This window comes from Drosophila guanche, unplaced genomic scaffold (assembly GCF_900245975.1).
Source record: "Drosophila guanche unplaced genomic scaffold, DGUA_6, whole genome shotgun sequence".
Lineage (NCBI taxonomy): Eukaryota > Metazoa > Arthropoda > Insecta > Diptera > Drosophilidae > Drosophila > Drosophila guanche.
This window is the reverse complement of record NW_022995743.1, coordinates 16,360,546-16,383,279: the sequence shown is the minus strand read 5'-3', so window position 1 is coordinate 16,383,279 and position 22,734 is coordinate 16,360,546. Positions and strand designations below refer to the sequence as shown.

Genomic DNA, 22,734 nt, shown 5'->3' with positions numbered 1-22,734 from the left:
AGAGCAGACCGACCGACCACCTGCCGGGGCCAAATCACATCTTTAGGCTGTGAAAGCCGACTGACCCAGACCCAGTCTCAAATCATGTCCGCGATCCGCTAATGGCGTCTATCATAAATTAGGAAATATGTATAATTAACTGTTCCATTAATTAAGCCAAGCGGCGACGCTATTAATTAATAGGACTTTTCCAACAAAATGCCGCCACTGCGTCTGGGCTCGAAAATCGAAACAATTAGGCGGCTTTTAAGGTGCAACTTGTCACGCCCACTAGGAGAAAGCCCTCTGGCCAGTGTGAGCTCCGAGCGCTGATTGATGGAAATCAACAAATTCCCCTAACGGGAGACTTTAAAGACATTCTAATGATGCAGTGGAGAACACAGAGGCAGTCAGTCGGTAAAGTAAAAGCCACTTCAAAGACAAGTTGACGAAAAAACTTGCATTCCCCCATTATTTAATTTCCAAAAAAATACCATATTTAGTTTTCAAAAATTTGTAGGATTTATTCAAATATTTTTTCTTGTTGGAAATTACAAAAATTTGTTTTTGTATTATTTTTTTTATCCTTTTTTTGGTGTATTTTCGAGTTTTTTACAGTTAATATTTTAAATATTAATTACATTGAAAATATTACACATTTACGAGTATGTGTGTATATTTTTATCGTATTGAATAAAATTTGATTTATACACTTACTTAATATATATTTTTGTTGTTGTCGATTTAAATGCAAATGCTCATTGAAGTCTAATGGGTAATTAACATGTTTATCGGTTTTTATATTCGTAGATTTGTTTAGCATAATTTTTGGCGCTCACGCGTGCTCGGATCATCTTTCGTTATCATGTATATAATTTATTGTCATGCATGATAAAAGGAAAGTCGTGGGATTGGATTGTGTAAATACGTATATATATTTTAAATACAATTAATATATATATATCTATATATATATATCGATTTATTTATCTGTAGATAGATATATATCGAGTCTTAGGTCTATAAAAAATCACGCTTAAAATAGTGATTTATTTTATGTTTCTTAATTGAAGTTTCGATTTATGTTCTCGTTTTGGTGATTTCGAATCTGGAATTCGTTGAAAATCGGGTCGTTTGTATAAGTATTTGTGTTTATGTATGTATGTTCGTAAGTGAATAGATATCGGGTATGTCCTATAGCTTAAACTTGAACAACTGCTAATGAGAATGAGTCACGACTCAGCAGACTCGTTAATATTTATGCTAGATGCTAAAATGCGTAATTCCTACTACTTAATATCGAGAAAACTTACTACAAATCAATATTTTGAGAGTGTTCTGTTGTTTTTCTTGTTTTGTTTTTTGTATCTAACAATGCTGCTGTTGTGGTTGTTGGTTTTTTGTGTTTTTGGTTGGGGTATTTTCGGTTAAAAGGGGAATTGGAGGGCAAGCATTTTTGTAGAGCGGGTTGGCGCACCTGCACCATGGCCAAACCTATAGACCCAAGGGCCCAAGATTGATGTTCGGGGCCCCCGGACACCGAGTCGGTTATGTGGCGGACGTGTGGCTTGCGTGTTCTTTGAGTATCTCTCGGTTTTGTGTAGATGTGTTATGGTTATGCCAACGCCAACGTCTCCAGGGCTCTGGGCACAGGTACTTATCACAGCCTTCGAGCGCCGCATGCAAATGTCTTTTTCCAAAACACATTCAACATGATTCCTCCATTATGCGCTCCGTAATAATCAACGTCATATACATAGTAATAATTATAAACAAGAAATAAAAATAATAAAATCCAATACAAAATGCAATAAAACCTGCAACAGCCAACAACCAAACGAAACCAAATGAACAAGAAATGCTTCTATCATCCGAAGTCCAGATCTGTGTGTGTTGTAATTATGTATGTTTGATGTATTTATGTGTGTTTGATGTATGTCAATCAGTCTAGCTGGGTTTTGGCTGGGTTTGGTTGCTTGGAGTGTTGCTGTTGTCTTTGAAGCTCTCTGCACTGCATAGCCTAGTAGGTCTGTGAAGGAGAGGAGCGAAAATTCAGAGGTAGGAGATAAATGCCGGTTATTATTATTAATTAGAGAGCTGTTGAAGTTTTCCCCTCAAACATATCTAGATCATTATCATAATGAATGCATGAATGGGGGGATACATTTTCTCAAATATTTAATTGGCACATGGAGCATATATACTTCAATGTGTCTGCATGACTGTTAGAACTTACCACTGGGGGATAGGACATGTATTTGTCACTCATGTTAAAGTAGGAGCCATCGGCTGGTGGCGCGGGCGAAGGTGATGAGATGTAGCTGCCCTTGATCACCAGCGAGGAGGCCGGCGATGGCGATGGTATGTACAGGCCATTCGAGATCAGCATATGATCATCCTTGGAGCGCATGGGCATGCCATCGATCATGCCAGTGGCACTGTTCCGTTGGCTGTGCCTCTTCGGATTGGGCAGTGTTCGCGTAAAGTCCGGATTGCACATTGGATAGTGGGGCGTGCACATGGAACTCTCCTGGTACTTGGGCGGATATGCCGTCGACTGTATAATGTCAACATTCTCCACCAGATAGGTTGAGGCGGCGGCCTTCTTTTGTACATCCGCCTGCAATGCAGTGATGGGCAGCTGGTTAGGATTGGGATGGCGACTGGTCAGTGGATGGACTCGCCATGGATGTTAGAGTGAGTTCCCTTACCTTATAGACCGACTGGTTGTCGTCCTTGGAGTAGACATCGTCGTTGCTGGGTTCCGCCTCGCCCTGGGACTTGTTCTGGCGACGTATAACGAACCAGGCGACAAGGGCGGCATTGAGAACCAGCAGAACCATCGCCGCCGACGTGATGCCAATGATCATGACATTTGGCAGCTCGTCCTTTTCCGTGTACTCCGCCGAATGGGGCTGGGAACCTTTGCTGAGGGCGAGCTTGATGTCGGGCATGAACTTGCTGCCTCCCGCCTCGTTGGCCGCCATCACGGAGAAGTAGTAGGTGGCGCCCGGCTTGAGCCCATCCAGCGTGATGTTCAGGTTGCCCGGCTTGGCGTCCACGTACTTGTACTTGTCCTCTCCATGCTGCTTCAGCCGCAGTCGATAGTAGGTCTGCATGCCGCCATTAAAGCCCGGACTCCACATCAGCTCCACACCCGTGTCTGAGACATTGCCCACCCTCAGCTGCAGAGGAGTGTCCGGCCGGCTTGGCTTGCTGAACTCCAGCGTGATGCTCGCCTGTCCCAGGGCATTGCGTACCACACACTCGTATTGTCCATAGTCGTCCGCTGAGGTATTCTCAATTAGCAGGGCCGACTCGTAGTGCAGGGCATCCACCTGGCGGTCCAGGGACTTGAACTTGTTGCGACGCTGTATCTTCAGATCCTTACCGTGTCGCCGCCAAATGAAACTGGGCTGTGGTGAGGCCAGGGCACGGCAAATGAGCTGCGCCCTCACCCCAAGGCGAGCGGCATAGCGGGTGAAGGCGGGCGTATGGTCGATCTCTGGGGCAGCTGTTGAGGGAAAGGAAAGACAAAACTTAGGCCTGATCTCTGGGCTGTCCAGTGCTGAACTTACTTTGCACTACCAGGAGGACATTCTGTGCGGCTGGTGGTCCCCGCTGGTTGTCCACGATGCACGTGAAGTTTCCAATGTCGCTACGTTCCACACTGGCAATCTGGAGCAGAGCTGTGCCGTTCTCAAAACTGGAGCTGGTGCGAGAGCTGAGGTCATAGCCGTCCCTTGTCCAGCGCACATGAGAAGCATCCAGTGGGCGCGCTTGGATGTGGCAGGCCAAGACCGCCGGCTGGCCAGCCATAAAGCTCTGACCCTCACTGACCGAACTGATGGTGGGAGCATCTGAGAGACAGACAGAAGGAGTCAGCATTGTTCTCGTGGGCGGAGGCTTATTAAATCTATTCTTTACTCACATTCCACGGCTATTTGGATCTCCAGCAGAGAGGTTCCCTGGCTATTAAGCGCCTCGCAGATGTAGACACCCGCATCATTTCGACTCAGTCGACTGATGTTGAGACGCGGCCCATCGGAGATCAATCGCTGACCGCTCAGCGTATTGGTGGTTATGGGCAGACCATCCTTGGTCCAGGTATAACTGATCGACATGGGGTTACCGCTGGCCACAAGCTCGACATGGAAGGGTGCACCCTCAACACCCACAAAGGTGGTCGTCTGAGATGCCTCGAACTTGGGCGGATCTGGGGAAAGAAGTTGCGCTTCAGTTGGGTCCACTTCTCCGTGGGGATTACCGCTCTACTCACAGAGAATATCCAAGCTGATGGTCTCGTGCACGCTGCGCTGCAAGACCTCATTGTGGCTCTGACACGTGTAGATGATGCCATCCAGATCCTGTGTGATGTTCACATACATCTCCAGCGTGGAGACTGAGCCGCCCCAGAGGCCTGGCTTGTTGGCCAGATTGAGACCTTCGACGGGTATGCCATCCTTCCACCAGCTGATCTTGGCCGGCGGATTGCTGGAGCTTGAGTCGCAAATGAGTTTCGCACGAATGCCGGGCACGAGGTTCTTGGGCGCCACACTGATCTTGACAGTCTCGGGGGGAACTAAAGGAGGGGCAAATGTTGAAGTCATGGCTGGCACTTGCAGATGAACTTGGATCACTTACAGTGGACACCCAATGTCTTGGTGGCAAAGAGCGGTATGTCAATGGCTGCGTTCTGCACCTCACACTTGTAGATGGCATTGTTGTCGGAGGCATTGACGAGGAGCGACAGTTCGGAGCTAATCTTGCTGTCCACCACTTTGGAGGGTGCATTCACGCGTTTGTCGTTCTTGTACCACTGCAGTGTGGGCGGGGGATTGCCGCCGGCGGAGCTGCACTGTAGCTTCAGTATGGATCCGGATATGAGTATGTCGCCATCGTTGTAGCCCGTCAACAAGGGTGGCGATGGTGGGTCTAAGAGGGAGATGAAGGGGTAACTTCTTTGTTGCTACCATTCTGGCAGATTTCTCAGACTTACATAGAACATTCACGGTATGGGAGCCCACCACATTCTGGGTGAGTTCTGTGTTCAAGGCGTGACAGACGGCAATAAAGGTGCGGCTTTGGGAGTCGATGCTCAGGCTGATGTTGGAGCTGCTCACCCAGCCGCCGTCGGAGCTGCTGGTCGTCTTGTAGGTGCCATTTGCCAGGGGGCGGCCGTTCATGGACCAGCTAATGCGGGCCGCCGGATTCGAGGGAGCCGTCACGCAGCCCAGCTGCACAGAGTCGCCGACCTTGGCTCGGTTTGCGCCACTCAGGTAAACATCCTTGGGTGCATCTGTGTGGGGATGGGTGCATTTCGGGTAAAGTTGACAAAGGAAAAGCTCCGGCAAACGCCTTGAAAACTTACACAAAACAGTCAAATTGAGTTCGGCGCGCAGGGGAGAGGTGGCCAACAGATTCTTTGCCTCGCACACCAAATTCGCCCCATTGTCCTCGGCGGAGGCTGTGAATTTGTACACATTCTCCGACAGACGTCCCGAGGTGCGCTGCGGCGAGTTGATGGTCACGCCATTGCGATACCAGACCAATTGTGCTGGAGGATTACCGCCGCGGCTGCGGCAAGCGATTTGCATTTCCTGCCCTCGTCGCAGGCTCTCGCCCTGACTGTAGCCCTCAAAGAATGGCGGACCCGGTGGATCTGCAGGAGGTTTAATTTTGCTTTGGCATTAGGGGGATTATGCGGAGGCTACAAAAAATATACTTACACAGCACAGAAAGCTGGACCTGGGCTCGCATGGGCACATCGGGAGGCAGTGCCTTGTGTCGTGCCTCGCAGGAGTACTCCTTGTAATCGTCATCGGAGCGCGGCTGCAGGTGCAGGATCGAACTGGTCGTAAATCGCTTTGGGGCCGTCTGATTCACAGAGACAATGGGAACTGCCAGGGGACAAGCGATTTTAATACCGCCCTTGGACACCTTGGACTCTGGTGCAGACTTACCCATTGGGACGGGTACTTCGCCCTGGTACCAGACAATCTCCGCCGCAGGATTGGCATTCTCGGCGATGCAGTGCAGCGTGAGATTCTGTCGCTCCACGACCTCCACCTTGGCGTTACGGGCAAAGCCCTCGATCACAATGCTACTGGGTGCGGCCACAATGCTTAACTTGGCATTGGCTCGTATCGCTGGATTGCCGGCAGCCGGTCCCACCTGGCACTGATATTCAGCATCGTCCTCCAGGCTGGCATTCTTCACCTGCAAATTGTAGATGCCGTGCTGGGCATCCACCAGCACCGAGTAACGCGGAAAGCCGGGTATGACTGCCGAGAAGCCGAGCGCAAAGCCATCCTTGGTCCACTGCACCTTCCCAGCTCGGGCGGACACCTCGCAGCGCAGTAGGGTGTCGGTGCCCTCGAGTATTTGCAGATCGTGTGGCGTTATGCGGAACTTCTGCACAGCAGGTAGCGATGCGGCAGTAGTCGGTGCCGTAACTGCTGCTCCTGCTGCTGATGCTAGGGCGCTGCTGCAGTCGATGGTAGCTGTGGAGAGGGAACAGAGTGCGAGGGAATTCGCATGGTTAATCGGCACGTTCGACATTTGTGCACGTAGTTTGCCAAGTGCACCGGCAATGGGAACAGTTCAATTGGCATCGGAATCGACATCGACCTGTCAGAGCCAGAGCCAAAGTCAGATGCAGAGTCAGAGTCAGAGAGCAGCCCGGTGTTACAGTCACAGTCACATTGTGAGAGGCAGGGGGTTTCCGCGCCAACATTGGTTGCACAGTCACCCAGTTTTACGGCCCACACATAAAATACACATTACTTGAGCGTAAGCCCCAACGACGAGGTTCAGTCACATCGCACTAATTTGGAACAACTTTTTTTTCTTCTCTGTTTCCTTTCCGCCCCGATGTGTCAAGGTACTACTACTCTTGGGCTGTCATTGAGACATGGATATGTCGGTCTTTGGTCCGTCCGTTCGTCCCTCCATCAGTCGGCCTTTTTTTCTGTTTTCTGTTCTCTTCGGTCTCTCAGTCAGTTTGACGCTGTATCGGCCCACACCTATACCAAAGTAGGTCTACAGCTTGCGGCTCATTAGCATTAAAATGTCTTAAAGAAACGACCCGGCCACGTTCGATACCAAATTGAACAGCCTACTCACTCAGCCACAGCCTGAGTCTTAGGCTTAGACATAGATGTTGATGTAGATGTGGAGTGTGCGTGTGTCTGGGTCTCGCCGACCTAATCAGCATTAGAGCAATCTACATAGGTAATATAAAAGCATTGACAACACACACTGGGACGAGGCCTATGGGGAAACTGCAAGGGAATCCACCCACGTGCGGTGAAAGTTTTCCATAAGCACACACAAAAAACCTGCTACGAAGATACACTTCATGTCATTTCTTGGACACGTTCTTAGCTAGAGCCTTACGACTACAAATGTGCTAATAAAATACTTAGCTAAACACAGCTGTCAAGCTGTCTATTAATAAATAGCTCTTCGGAAAGATTCTCTAATGAATTCGCCATTGATCAAGCACTAATCTCCAATAACATGTTTAATTCGCGATCAAAACAAGTTTAATTCAATTTCAGCGAACATTACTCAATTAAACAGGTTGAGGTGAATGGCGGAACAACTATTTTCCCATCGATTAATGTCTGTGCCATCCGCTTTCGAGCCACTGTGCGCACTGCGGGCGCTGCACTGCGTGAGTCGGATGGAGCCTGCCTACAAATGGCTCGACAAATAAACAAAGTAAACATTTCTGTCGTGGACTTCATCAGTGGATTAATTGATTATTTGTCGTGGAAGACAACGATTCAGCTCCAAGATGGTCTTGAAGCGACCATCCTCCCCCCCAAATGTTGGGTGCTGAGAGCGGATATGGATTGGGTCACAGCGGAAATGTGAAAATGTGGAAATGTGCTGGGCCACCCACAGCTTGCGTTGGCTTCTCGGTTGCCTGGTTGGCCTGTTGTCATTTGCTTTTGAGGGCGCCTCCATTTGCATTCTGCATTCTCTGCTGGCCAAAGTTCAAGCAATTAAGCCAAGCGACAGTTGACCAACTCTGCACAGGCAGAACACTTCCTGCGGCAATTAACCGACGACGAAAACCAACAAAAAGCAGCACAACTTGACAGGTTTTTGCACTGACAATGACGACAAAAACAGGGAAAACTGAGACCCAGCCCAGCTCCGCCCAACCCAGACAACAACAACAACAGACCGACCAGCAATGTGCATACGAGTACAACTCATTTAGTGTCATTACGGGAGGAAGACAGGGCCCTGATGGACTAGCGAATGGACTGGCAACGGCAACGAGCGCACACATTTACGACAAACGCAGAGTCGAGTCGGGTAGATGGCCAAGAGGGCAACAAAATGTTGGCAGGAAACCAACCCCGACTGCACAAACAAAAGGCAATAAGCAGTGGGTAATTGTCACACATATGCAAGCCAGGATGGACGCAACAAAGAAATCCTTGAAGTGTGACAGTAGGAAACAAAGAAGCACCAGAAAAGGAATACGAACAAGAAAAAGGGAAGAGCAAGAGCAAGAGCAAGAGCAAAAGCAAGAAGAAATGATATGGAAAGACTGAGTACAAACTGCACTCTGTCAAGTGGAGAGTGCAGAGTAAATGAAAGATGAGTAGAGGGTTAGAGGGCCAGAAGGCTAACCGGTTTACCATTTCATTCATGGGTTCTTTTGGGCCAACAGCCCCCGTTCTGGCCGGTGGTCAAAACGGGGCCCAGTAATTGTCAACTGGTCCCACAAATTGTACACAAGCTAAACTAACTTCTTAACCGCAAAAACCACGTCCACGACCACTGCCGATGATGATGTCGATGTCCTGGTGCCTGGTGCTTGGTGCCTGTGCCTCTCTATCTTAGGGTACCGTCCATATCCTGTGCTCGTTCTTGAGCCTATGCCAATGTCTCTTCCTGGCCACAAGTTAAGTGAGTGTGCTGGCCTCAAAAGCCGACTAATAGTTTCTGAACTGGGTCCTGGCTGCACTAGAGATGCTCGAATTTCAAAAGAGTTTCACGCACGGGAACCCTATCGAGGCACGCAATCATTTTAATCACTTTTATTTCCATGATTCTGCGCATCTCTAACGAGTGTTACGTGTGGCAATGACCAGCCAAGCGCAACGCATCGCCGGATGTCGCACTAATGGTCAACGCAACGTACTCGAATGTCCCGTCCCCTAGCCACAGTCCTCTCCCTACGCAGTGGCCCAACGGCAACTCCTTCGTGTATCGGCCAGAGCTGGCTGCTTTGTAAGTTAAACTATCTACAAGTCATTAACTCATACAAAGTCCAGCGTCTGTCGCCCAACGCTGTGCAATGGCATTGGGAGTCTGTCTCTCTGGGAGACCCAGGAACAGCCACAGCCAAGTGCCCAAAGACAGAGAGTGAGAGAGAAAAAGAGTGAGAGAGAGGGAGAGAGAGCGAAAGACGATTCAGAGTGAAGTGGCCCCTGGACCAACGCACATTTAGCTCCTCTACGCCTTTTGTTTTCCTCTTTCCCACTTTATTCCTTCTCTCGTTCTCTCTCTTTTTTTCGCTCCTTATCGAGACCAGTTTCCAGTTTTATTTTCGCTGCTCGTTGCAAGTATCTCTGTGAGTGTGTCGTGTCTGAATCTTTGGGGCAACTTCAGCGCGCTAATGGAAAATATTGTGGCATATCACAGGAAATCCGGTGAGGTTTTTTTTTTCTTGCTGTTGCTGTGGCTGTATGTAACTGGAGTTTGTTGGTGTTGTTGTTGCTGCCGCCTTCTGCACACTCCTTTTAGCCGGCAGGACACTTAGCCTGTACAACAAAAACAACAACATTTACTCGCTTTGACAAAATTAACGGGCACATAAATCTCCTCTCTGGGTTTTGCGGCTTTGCGTTATAAATTTAATTAAATTATATTTTTTTTTCTGTGTATTTTGCTGCGCCTCTTAACCATTTTTTGTGGGTGTGTATGGGGGTACGAACTGAAGAAATGTCTTTTATTAAATTGATTAAAACGACTCTGGTGTGTCAAATTTGTTGTCAGCCATGTTAAGCGCCCGGCAAAGTGTTTCAAATTGTTTTAAATGCCAAAGGAAAGGATTTCAGCAGAGGCCATAACAATTATTTTCAGCAGCGGGTGGCTTGAGTGGGCCAATCGCATGTGATGTGGCTTATCATCCGCTCTGCTGGCTACATTCTCAAGCGTTTCCAAGACACGACTCCTGTGCCAGTGGTGGCACTGGAGGGATTTCCTTCGTCTAAGACTTTTGTCTGTGTTGAAGTAAGGCACACTAGACAGTCGGCCTTTGAGTGGTAATCCAATCGAACTAAGTTGACAAATTGTGGCAAGCGTTTCTGAGTAGATTTGGCCAAGCAACATGCAGGGCCCTTATTCTCAGATTTCAGGGCGATTCATCAGCTCTAAGACCCTTTGAATTGGAGATCTATTAAGAGAATAACTTATCTAATCTTTGAAATCTATTTGCTTTGCCTCAACCACACATGTGCATGTACGTGTGTGTGGTGCTCATTGCTGTGGCAATGGTTTTGTGGTTCTGTGTCTTGTTCTGGCTGACTTTATTGCTGACCCGGACCCGCCTTAATCATCTCTACCCATTCCCCTTCCAGGCTTTTCGCTTAATGTTCGCCTTGGGCACGCTTAATAAATTCACAATAAAACGCATTTGAATCACGCAGATCGGCAGATAGCGGCGGGAATAACGACCTCCGCATTGAATGGCCTCCAAATGTTGCTGTTTCCCCAAACTCCTGCTTCCCAGGATACCTCACTCGCTTTCTTCACACAAATTGCCGCATTAACAATTCTCTGTCTCTGACAGTATCTGTCTCTGCCTCTGTGTGTGAGCACTGATTGAATTATAAAATTTGCAGCTGAACAAATGTGGCCAGGCCAATATCAAATGCTAAGAGCGAAGAGGAACCCAGAGCACGGCCACTGTTCCCCCATCCCAGCCCGTAAAGCCTCTTCGACGTTAAACTAATCAACTAATTTGCTATGAACTTTGCGGTCCGCACAAATTAGATCGTCCGAGAGAGCCCACAGCCCAGAGCATAGAGCAAAGAGACCCGTGATGGGAGCCAGACGCGAGCTAGACCCACACCGCTTTCATTTGGAGGCATTAACATTAATTATTTTCTGCTTCATGAGCATTTTAGATGAACACGAACAAACCCTGCACTGCCCTGCCCTGGCCAGGCAACGAGATGTGACCTCAGTTTTCAAGTGAACTTCCACTTAAATGCTCCACTCCACTCCACTCCACTGCGAGCTGCGTTGGCCAACCGTTTCGGGACTTTCATCTTTAATTAATTAATACAAAAATGTCTGCCCCTTTCGTTTGGTTGTGTCAACTATTTTTCGACTTTGCCAAAGAAATATTTATACTAAAATCGCTGTCCAAACCGCAGCCCCCAAAAAAACAAAAATTTATGGTTTTTGTTTTCTTTTTTAGGTTTTTTTGTTGGTTTTTGCTGAAAACTGAAAGTATTTTGCGGCCTGGTCATGCGGGCTTTGGCAATTAGTTAAATTAAGTCTAGGCTGAAATTTGTCAGAAATATCAGCAGGAATGTTGTATTTATTCTATTCACCAAAACCGCGGAACATGCAATCAATACTCCTGCACAGCTTTAACCAAAAAGGATTTCAATGTTTTAAAGCTGGCAATAGGTAGAATAATAATGGGAAAACTATAAAATCCTCCATTGGAAATTAAATAATATTCGAACGAGATGGCTCAACGAGAGGATGAAAATCAATTTTTTACGTTGCTACGAATCGTAAAAACGGACAGGCAGAGAGAGAGAGAGAGAGAGAACTGTAATAGATTTTGATGATTTTACGACTGTAAGCCACTCAACGAAACCGCTCGCTGGCCCCGTTGGCTCTCCACCACTCCCCGCTCGTCCAACCAGTTTTGTCAACTGCCGATTGCGTGGGTTAAGAGATTTTGAACACCCACAAGCCCCACAACAGCAACAACAGAAATTTAAAAAAAATGAATTGACAAATTTTATTAGTCATAAATTGAAAATCATAAAAGTCGTAGATAGCACCAGCACCTAGGCAACGCCGTACCGCACCGGACCGGACCGGACCGGACCGGACGGAACTAAGCTCCATTTCTGTCGCCAGTCTATGAAAATAAATTAGTCCGTGAAGAGATGGAAAGAAATGGAAATGGAAATGGAGAGTAAGGCGCGGCTCCTTAATATATGCAACAAAATATTATTTAGTAGGATCGTAAAAGTTGGTGCGATGCGGAATGGCCAAAGTTTTCTCTGCCTGTGAAAATTAATTTAGGACTCTTCTCATCCCATCGAGTCCCGTGAAAAGTGCCGGATCACAGCACTCTGGGGAATAACTACTGGTCTTTATGCACAGGGAGTAGGAGAGGGAGAGGCAGATCCATTTGAATGAGAACTCTAGCTGGACAAAGGTAGTAAAAAATGGTCCAGCAATAGACTCATAAAGAAATCAAAGCAAAACCAGTTCAAGAGCCAACATCAGGCGCAGGCACTAACAGAGCCGTCGCCATCGACTGGGCCGTTGCCGTCATCGGCATCGACACAACCTACGTGCTTTGAAAAGGTAAAAGAGAGATATACTCGTATGTATGTATATGAAGGGGAGAAAAACTACGGGCTTATGAATGGTAGCCGCCATATCAATGGTCTCACAAAGGCCTCAAAAGACGTGGGCTTTTGGCTCAGTTCGCGGCGCATATTAAACTGAATTTAAATTTTTAGCTGGAGCGGTTCTCCAAGTCGGAGTGTCAGCATGGGAATGGGTAAGAAGTAAGCGGAGGTCTGTGTTTTGCAAACCCCAAGCACGCACCTGGTTTTGGATTCTGGTCTCAAGTCTTAGCCTGACTTGAGTTGGCTTGGCTCGGTTCGACTTAGTTTAATGCCGCTTCGAATTGGCCAACAACGGCCAACGGATCGACGACGGCTGCACTTGTCGCTTAGCTGAAATGCCAAGACAGAGTCGGCTGCATGCTGCCCCTCCGATCTGCCTGTGTATGTGGCAGCTGCATAATTATAATGTCTGGGGCCCAGAGCGGTACATTGCCACAGCTCCGTCTGGTCGGGGCCTCTGTCTCTGTCTATGCCTGTCTCGCTGAAAGGTCAAACAACATATTTTTGCCGTTTTTATTGCTGCGCTGAACTTTATCGACAACATTTTGTGCGACGAAATTAGTTTAGAAAAAAGTACGAAATATTTTCAGATCGCCACAAGAGTTAGTTTTTGTATGTATAATGGGACAACATTTTGAACTTGATCGAATCATAAATTTGTGATAATATTTGAATTTATTTGAGCGGAAATCCATAAAGAAATTAATAAATATGCAAATGCCATCTTAAAATTAGCAACAAACATCATAAAAACATAAAAAATTCATTTGCTTTTCGTACCTCCTAAAAATATTGCAAGTTTTGCAAGATTTTTACATTTTATTGCTGTGACCTGAGTATGCAAATATATTTAAGATGCACACTCGATCGTATTTCCTACAACACTTAGGCGGATATATTTTTCAAAATGTTTGTTTTATTTGCCTTGTACCCGCACGCTCACATTTCGATACATTTTTTGTTTCTTGTTGGGGTTTTCCTCGTAATTTTATTTATGTATGCAGCCCCTAACTTTTGTCGAGAGCTGTGGGATTGTGTTCGCCCATTTGTTTTTATAAAACTTAATGGCCGACTGATTGCCGGCCACAATGTTGGGTGTACCTATACATACATGAATACATATGTATAAATATCTCTGTATATTTATTATTTCAAGGATGCGTTCATTAACTCTTTGAGATTTATGAAGGCAGCGTGTGAACAGATGCGGGCCGGCCACAAGCGCCACAGCCGAGTATCTTCAATTGTCAGGGGCTGCCCATTTAAGCTCTAACACGGATTTTAATGGGGTGGGGGACATAAAACATAAAACCCATTTTTATTTTGCACTTTTGGCTCATAATGGGGTTTTATATGGCCCGCAGTTAGCCCCAGGCAGAGAACTACAAAGCCAGTCAGGCGTCACCAGCGAACAGTCACCAAAGAGCCACAAATTCAAGTTATCCGACGGCGTTTGGAAAACCGTTGGACCATAACGCTAGGGCAACAACTCCTCTGTGAGACTTGGATAATCGAGATACTGGTTGCTGCAGACACCAAAGCCAGATTAATGGCTGCGAGCTGATTAGTTTGAGGCCAAGACAAAAGACAAGACAAAAGGCCAATTCCACTCCATCCACCATCCATAATTAAGCAGAGACACCAAAGCGCGTTTCATTGCGATGCCATGCGATGAGTAGAGTTTAGTCAGAATCCAAAAATTAAAGAATCCCCATCTGCCATGGCACAGTGCTCTACATGCCCAGCAACCAAAATGTTCATTTGTCAAAATTAACACGGCACGAAACAGACCCCCAAAACAAATTCAATCTAAAAAGCCGCCAGCCATCGAATTCGTTGTTCGATTCCAGCAGGGAATGTAGTAGCCAATGGGCTCACGATTATACTTGGGGATGCAAATTAATCTAATCATGATCTGGGAATCTAAGAGAATACAACGAATTATTAAAACCTTCTTTACGAGTCGTATTCTTACCCTCGCCAGATAAATATCAATTTCCGAAAATAGAACTACTGTCCCTACCAATTATGTCTTCTCACGCCCTCATCCCTCCAAAAAGACTTCCCTATTGTTGTTATACTCTGCTCACCCCGCTGTGAGCGCCGAACTACGATAGACCATCAATCATTGGATCTGTGGAGTGTATGAAAAGTTCGTTAGTGCGAAAAATGAAGTCTAAATTCGTGGCATCTGTAACTGCAAATTGAAAACGCGGCGAACTGAGCCATTTTCACATTGTCGCGCCTGGGTTATTAATTCAGTTTGTATCTGTCGCTTGGTTCTCTTTTTATTTTGGGCTAAAAGTTACCGTACACTTTTGTGGGTTTTCGACCACGTCTCTGGCAGTTTAATTGAGGCAGCAACAGCAACAGCAACAAAAAGCAAACAAAAAACGATCCCAAACAACTGGCAACTGACGCTGGTCGAAACCGGCTTAGGCGCGTCTCATGCCCACACAGACACACAGACAGAGAGACTCATATGAGCATGTGTATGGATATATATGTGTGTTTGTGTGTGGTGTATCTGTGTTGGCCATCCATCATTATGAAATGCCTGTTGGTGTGGGTAAGTGGTGCACCTGCTCGCATTTCGCCAGGCAACCTAAGAGAGAGAGAGGGGCTTGGAGGGAGCGCAGGTCCGGTTCGGTTCAGCTGGGTCCTCCTTCATTGATAGTTTCGAGTGCAACTTTCGCATGCGCAAAGCTGCTCGACAACATATGCTGTGCCTTGTCCAGTCCATCCAGATCCATCTCCATCTCCATCTCCATCGTATCCCCAACTCCGAACTCTCTCAGCTCTCAGCCCCAGCTGGTCCGCTTTTGCTGCCTTGTGCTTCTGTTTTTGCTGTGATTCTGAGACTGGCTTTTGCCTGTTTTTTCGATATGGTAGTTTATTTATTTTTTGTGCGCCCAGCGTAAGTTAATATGACTTGTAGCACGATGATTGCTTCCTGTGCGCACCAGAGAGAGAGCGAGCGAGCGAGCGAGCGGGTTGGCTTGGCTTGGCTCGAAACCAGCTTAAGAGGCGCTGACAGCCAGCGACAGCAACTGGCAATGGGACGATGGGGCAATGGCTATAGTTATGGCTATGGCTATGGCTATGGCTATCCCTCCATCAGCTTTTGTTGGACGCCGAAACTCTCTGCCTTTCTTTATGAATGAAAATTCGCTGCTGCTTTCGATGTCGCAGTCGCTGTTGCTGTCTTTGTCTCTGTCACTGGCTGCTATAGCTGTCTCTCTCTCTGCTAGCGGAAGTTATAAATTAATTGAGTAAATATCGATTCGCACACCCACAGTCGCACAGTCGCACACTCGCACACTCGCACACTTAGCTCGAGTTGGCAGGGCTGGCTGGCTGATTGCCTGGCACTGCCATGCCATGTTAATTGGCAGCACTTGAAGAGCGACTCACAAAACATCGAGCATTCAACTTTAGCTATTTGCATAGTCAAATTGGTTGGCTGAAGGGGGTGTAAGGGAATGGGTATGTCGCTGGGTGGTGCTGGTGACTGGAAATTGAGTTAGGAACTGTTTAGGATTCCGCACATCGTGAGGGTACTAGATTAATGACTATAGAAATCTCATATTGAAGTGCTCATCGAGTATGCCCATTCAGCATAGATAATTTATTGAAAGTGCTTTGATTGCGTCGTATTGGATCCCCCTTTGGATCCCCTCTCGGGCCGGCAACCATTTTACGAGTGAGGATTCATTACTTTTATGGCATACGCTTGCCATCAACTTCAGCTAAACTTTATTAATTACCCAGTAGCGATATTAAACAATTATTTATTTACTCCACGCCATAAATCCCATGGCTAAAATGGCTAAAAAGTGTGAATTTATTACTTTATTGACTGTAATCCTATTCCGAAATTTTATGGAACTTTTTAGCCAATATTTATGTGTCCATATACCATGAATATAACCAGCGAGTCTAAGGTCGCAGGCCACTTCCTTGGCTCTCATTTCGTTTCGTTAGCCTGGAACTTGCCTTGTTGATCAGGCCTTGACATCGCACTGAGAGGTCTGCCTACACAGGTCTACCTTCCAGTGTGCTCTGCTTTCAGCAAAGAGAAAACAGACAGACAGACATACAGGCAGCACTTCGCACGTTACACATCTTTAACCCAATATTCTTTTCAAATTTTTTCTCTGGCGGCTGGCTTTATCTTTTCTGTGGTGATGAGAGCGCGTCATGCATAATTGCATAAATCAGATACAAACATCTTACTGTACAGTGAACACCCATACAGAGGTGCTCGTTACACGGCACGTCATAAGGGGCAACAACAGTTGCTGGTGGTGGGACTGCTGCGACTGCCGTTGCCGTTGCCTTTGCCGTTGCAACTTGCATGCCGTTGACGCCACCTAACTGTCAACTTTCTTTTCTCTCGCCCGGGCTGTGTAATTACGGAGAGCAGTGTATTTCATGTTTGTGGCTGTGTGTGTGTGCGTTTACTTGCATGCAATTAGCATACAAAAATATCAACACGGTTCGCATTTATATAACGCTACAAATTATGCATCATTGAAGCTGCCACCACCGCATCAGCAGCAGCGGCAACAGCAGCCAGCAAGCTGCAACGACGTTGAATAATGACCGAAAATGCAATGGCAACATGGCCCGCAGCACATCCCCTGACGCCCCCCACCCGCTCAAGTGGCAAGCTCCAGTCAACAGTTCGCCAAACATCCAGCAGCCAGAAGGCGCAGACACCGCAGCCTCAACTTCGGCCAACGCGTCGTCAGTGGCAGATCGGTCTTGGGGGTTGTGCTGCTTGTAGGAATATGCATCAGCTTGCAGCAGACGACGTCGACATCGTCGTCGTGGTAGGTGCCACTGACACCACACACACGCCCACAAGCATTCAAGCCCCTCAGCTGCATTGGCTGCACTTGCCACTGCCAAGTCAAATGGGATGAAACCGTGCTGGCTATAAAAGAAAATGCGACACGGCACAGCTCCATTCGCTGGCACTTAAAAAGTGTGCCCAGATCACTGGCAATTCAATGTACATGTATTTATAAGATCAAACATGCTTCTCCCCATTTGTCTGCAGATATCAGAGCATAAAGGCTGCTTTAAATTTGGAAAGTATTTACCCATCAAATTAATAATAATCAAATATCCATGTCATATCTTCTATAATCAGAAACCAGAATTGCTCGACTGTGATAGGCATCCCGGCTAACGATTATTATTCCGACATAAATATAAAGTACAACAATATCAATTTCATGAGCTCGGCTCATCTCTGCTCATCCCTGGCACGTCGAGTGGTGTGCTGTCTGTTGGGTGGGGAGGGGGACATGCTGGAAAATGAGAAACCATGCACCACCCAGTCCCAGCGCCTCCGCTACAGCCAGTTGTATGGCACGCATGAATAGACAGCTACAGAGCTTTGAAAGCGCATTCGCATTCACACTCACAGTCGGAATCGCATTCGCCGACGAGTTTTTCACCCACTTGACGTGCAAAGTACGGCAAACATAAAAACAAAGTAAGAGAAGGAAAACAGCATAGTACAGAATATGTTTGTGAAAAGACAAACAAAATGAAAGCGCAGTAGGAAAAGCAAGAAGAATGGCAAAAAATTGGTTCAATTTAGTACAAAGCCAACACCCAGAGTGGTAAGAACACCAGAGAGCGGGGAGAGCGGCAGAACAGGGGCCTATTGAAGCCTTCTGTGTCTCATCTCATCTCATCTCAATGGAGAAGAGCAAACAACGACAACTCGTTAGCACAAATTTTAGATGGTTTGAGTAGAATTTGAGGGGAGTGTCAACGCCTTTTAAATGGGCAGCTTTTTAGCTTGCTTTTTTCTGTGTGTTTTTCTTTTACAATTTTTTTTTTCTTTTTTTTTTTACAATGGCAAAAATGAAGTTGTGTTCCCAGAGCTGGAAAAAGTCCCACCACACACCAATCCACTCCACTTCATGGCAGTCAACTGTACGTATTCTTGGAGCTCTGTTGATATTTTTTGGCAAATTTTCATAAACTGTTATTTATTTTTATTGCACAAAGAAACTGCTGGCAGGAATGAAAAGAAGTTGCGAGAGATTTTCTGCTGCTTTTCGTGGCTCATTTTCAGTGGCTGTGCGGAAGTGAGTTTGCAGAAAAATAATCAGGGAAAATGTTTTGCGCTTTTTGACCAACAAAAAAAATAATAGGAACAAAAATCCAGGCGCAAACAGAAATGTTTATACAAACGAGAAAAACAAAAGCTGTTACAGGAGAGCTGCCAGATCCAGAGTCAAAGCTGAGGCTGGCGGTGTATGGACACTGGCCAACAAAAAGGTAGAAAAAACAGAAACTACACGTATGGCGCGTAGCATCAAGATGGAAGCACATTTTATTTACATAAAAACAAATGACCAGCATGTTGTGCATGGACTGGGGGATAGGGAATGAATGGTTCACAGATGAGAAGGAAAGGCCAAGACCAGGGGTTGTAATTATGCGGCACTTTCCGCTGCAGATGCATCCTTCCATCCCACTCTGGAATGTGCCTGGGAAACGCTGTGCTGTGCTGGCAGTCATGAGGTGGCAGAAATATGAGCAAACAGCAAAGAATGATAAGACGGAGAGTTGGAAAGTTGGCCAAAGTTGAACAGTCTGCGAGTGGCCAGGCACACTCGATATCCTGTAGCATATACATATGTAAATGGATATGACGAACACATCAAAGAGGAGCCGGAGCCGGAGCCGGAGCCGGAGACACCCCTTAATGAGGTGAGCAGTGGGTCTGGAGGATAGCTTTGGAGCCTGTCCAAGTAGAGCACACAAACCAGAGCAGATCTTCATTCTATGGCCCTAGCCAAAGACCGAATGCGGTCAGTCGGCAGGCTTGAAGAGCTACCAGATGTAGGCTAGTACCAACATCATTTGCTCTTTATGGCTTAGTGCCGTGTTACCTACGCAACCCCAGCCCCAGTCCCAGTCCCAGCCCCAGCCCCAGCCCCATAACCTGTTCGTCATACATGTATGTAATTTGCAGTCATTTTTTTCACTTCCATTTCTTGCTCGGCTTTCTGCCTCTTTTAATCAGAGCAAGTGGCTTACCCGTCGACGAGCCCGTCCGGCATGGCTAAGTTAAGCAACCGATTAGCCACGGCCGGCCGTCAGGCCGGCAGTTCAATGCACTGCCCGTTGAAGGATTTACGAGTATGCAGAAAAGTTTTAGGCTAACACATTTGCACATCCACTCGTATATATTGTGTTATACCGGCTTTGGCATGAAACCAAATCTGGTTTTAAGTCCACTCCGTCTGCTGAGGTTTTCGGCTTTAATTCAATTTGCCTATGCAAATCGTTTGCGGATTATAAAGCTGGCACAGCTGAGCTGTCGTCGGACATATGGATGTGTACTAGACATCGGGTAAGCCACGTATGTTGGACAGGGGCTAGCCGAAAGGGTAGGGCTCAGCTCCCATATTCTATGTGGGTAAAAGAGATTTGTTCATTTATACGTTCCCGCAGTCTGTCATTCTTCTCTGGCCTCCTTTCAACGCCTAACCACATCCTCAATTTTTTTCAGTTGTGCCACAAAGAGAGTAGGGAAATAATAAGTACATACATACATATGTGTATACATACTGGTATCAACTAATTTCGTAGGCTGGCTGGCTGCCCTCTTGCTACACATGAGCAACGGAACGAGTGTTATTTTTTTGGAGTTGAGTGTACATAAACTGGGCAGGTGTATTTCTTCTTTAGACGCCTGCCTACCTTCCCTCTTCCGCGATGGTTTCTTGGCGGTTTACTTTTCTGTTTTATATTATTTTTGCCATCTTTCGGCTCGTGTGCCTTTTGCAGCTTGACTTGTATTAATTTACAGCGCGTGCAAAAGGTGTGTAGGCTAGCTACAAGTCTCCATAAACATACTACCAGCATACTCTTACAAGAGTATTCCGTAGATACATACAATACATATAAATGTATTAACATGAATGTGTGAAGGGGCAGCTGTTGACGTTGTCTCGGGGCGTATACTGTCTGAAGGATGGTCTTGTTGATGGTGCTGCTAGCCCTTAGACTTCCTTTTTTTGCTCCTGTTTTTTGCACTGTCTTTATTAAATTCAATTCAATTCACTTAACCGAACACAGACAATGGATGATAGCGACTGCTATGTAGCTGTGGCGGAGTTCTAAGAATTCTCACATAATTCGGCAAACGATTCACAAAATAGCAATCAAATTGTTATGAATTCCCGAGAATGTTCCCAATGTTTATGAGAATATTCTCTCTCTGAAAGTTGGCTAAATTGTTTGTAAGACATTCTACAGAACAGTTTACCGCCGCTCTATATATTAAAAATTCAACCATTTCCCGCTTCCCGCAGATCATTTTCACAGCATGATAATGAAACATTTTCAATGCCCACTAATAGATTCGACATGTGGCATTAACAAAACAAAGCCAGAACCGGTGGACGTGTTAACTGTTTCGGATGCATGATCCATTCCATGGCTACATGATTTCCTATGCAACTGTGCAACTGGTTCTGTGTCAATTAGCACGCGGCCAATAAATGAATTTAAAACAGAACTTTTAACGCCCTACAAATTCGAAATTAAAATTTGATATGCAAATAGTTTTCAATTAACAGGCGAACAAATGCCAACAATAAAAAGTCAAACTATGCGAGACAAAAGGCACCGAAAACTTTGCCATCATGCAAAATGGAGGGAAAAAATAATTAAAAAGTGCACGGCTTCAATGCTGGCAGGTGATGCTTCTTCCACCGCCCCACCATGCCGCACCACTGCTTCCCTAACTTAACCCCCCATACCGTTGAAGTGATGGTAGAAATTAAATTATGTGTGCCACAAAGTTCGCCTGAATTATGTCGCATAAATCAAATAAACAGCAGCCGAAGCGGCAGCAAAAAATATAAAAAGTTGAGGCTGCAGAAATTGTTGAGGAAAATAACTGAAACTGCGAAAAAATTTATACGAAAAACTTTTGCATGTAAAGCAGGGGAGTGCCTAGGGGGGGGAGTAAGAGGAGTAGAGGCTGGGAGTATGGATTGCAGGGCCGTGTGTTAAAGCAACACTTGGCTGTGGCAAGACATTATTTTCTATATCTATTTGCTGTGCAAGAAAAACCACAGCAGACAGAGCAGCAGAGAGGTTTTTCGTTGGGTTAAGAAAAACAAGTGTTTAAATGTCAACAGCAAACAGACTGAAATGCGCAGGAAAAACCAGCAGCAGCAGCAGTGGCAGTAGCGGCAGCAGTAAGCCGTGGCAGTGTGGCAGACAAGCAAACAAGCAGACAAAAGGAGTATCTCGCCATCCCCATGCCCATTTCCATCTCCCCATCCGCAAACCCCCGGATTGACTAAGCCACAATTCATATGGCAAGATACGCGACTGCCACTGCGTCTGCGAGTCTGGGACGGGACGACTCATCTTCTTTTTTTGTTTGTGGTGCCTGTGCAGCGAAATGTCATGAACTTTTGCCACAGACATTTTGCAGGCGGTCAGTACATCGCCTGGCATCGCATCCGAGAGATACATTGCCCTGTGGCTCATACTCGTATGTCTTTAATTTTTGTGTTGGACTTGAAGCTTGATAACTCACCCAAGAGCACGGCAAATGTCAAAGATATCCAAAACTGCATCTTGTAGGTTGTTCGATTGTTGCTTGAAATTTGTTGTGGGACTCTGGGATTGCACAACACACAAACACTCACACACAGACCACACACTTGCACTGAGACGCTTTCGTCTTTAACTTGTTTACAGTTGCAGATACTTGTTTGCTCGCTGTTCGGCTATGTATCCGTATCTTTCTGTTTAATTACAGGCCTTAGCCAGTTCGAGGCTTGGCCGCACTTTGCCTGGCATTGGGCGAAACATTTTTTTGGGCGCACACTCTAGCTAGGAATTCCAAAAAACTCGGAAAATTTATTTAGTTTCACGGCACGAAAGTACGACTATCTTAGGCACCAGATCGACCGTTTCGTTGGTAGCGATGATGTGACGATGATACGATGAGACGTTGAGACACCGCACAGACCGAGCTCCGAATATTCGACTTTTCAATTTTGGTTATTTGTTGTATTAAACGACGCGGGGCAGCTGCCGCTCAACTCAAAAGTTGGAAAGGTAT

At 46.3% G+C, this 22,734-nt stretch overlaps 1 protein-coding gene across 2 annotated transcripts; it reads right to left on the bottom strand.

Moving 5' to 3' along the window:
• Positions 1 to 1,169: 1,169 nt before the first annotated feature.
• Positions 1,170 to 22,734, bottom strand: LOC117585842 (nephrin). Of its 2 annotated transcripts, none has more exons than XM_034275587.1 (12): positions 22,204 to 22,734; positions 5,943 to 6,482; positions 5,709 to 5,879; positions 5,351 to 5,641; positions 4,979 to 5,278; positions 4,624 to 4,914; positions 4,259 to 4,561; positions 3,911 to 4,195; positions 3,558 to 3,839; positions 2,691 to 3,493; positions 2,216 to 2,620; positions 1,170 to 2,008 (listed from the first exon to the last, which is right to left on the bottom strand). In XM_034275587.1, the coding sequence occupies exons 1-12, from the start codon at positions 22,241 to 22,243 to the stop codon at positions 2,000 to 2,002; spliced, it is 3,720 nt and encodes a 1,239-aa protein (XP_034131478.1). In that variant the 5' UTR covers positions 22,244 to 22,734; the 3' UTR covers positions 1,170 to 1,999. The 2 variants fall into 2 exon arrangements, with proteins under 2 accessions (XP_034131478.1, XP_034131486.1); XM_034275595.1 differs by having other exon boundaries at positions 2,216 to 2,599.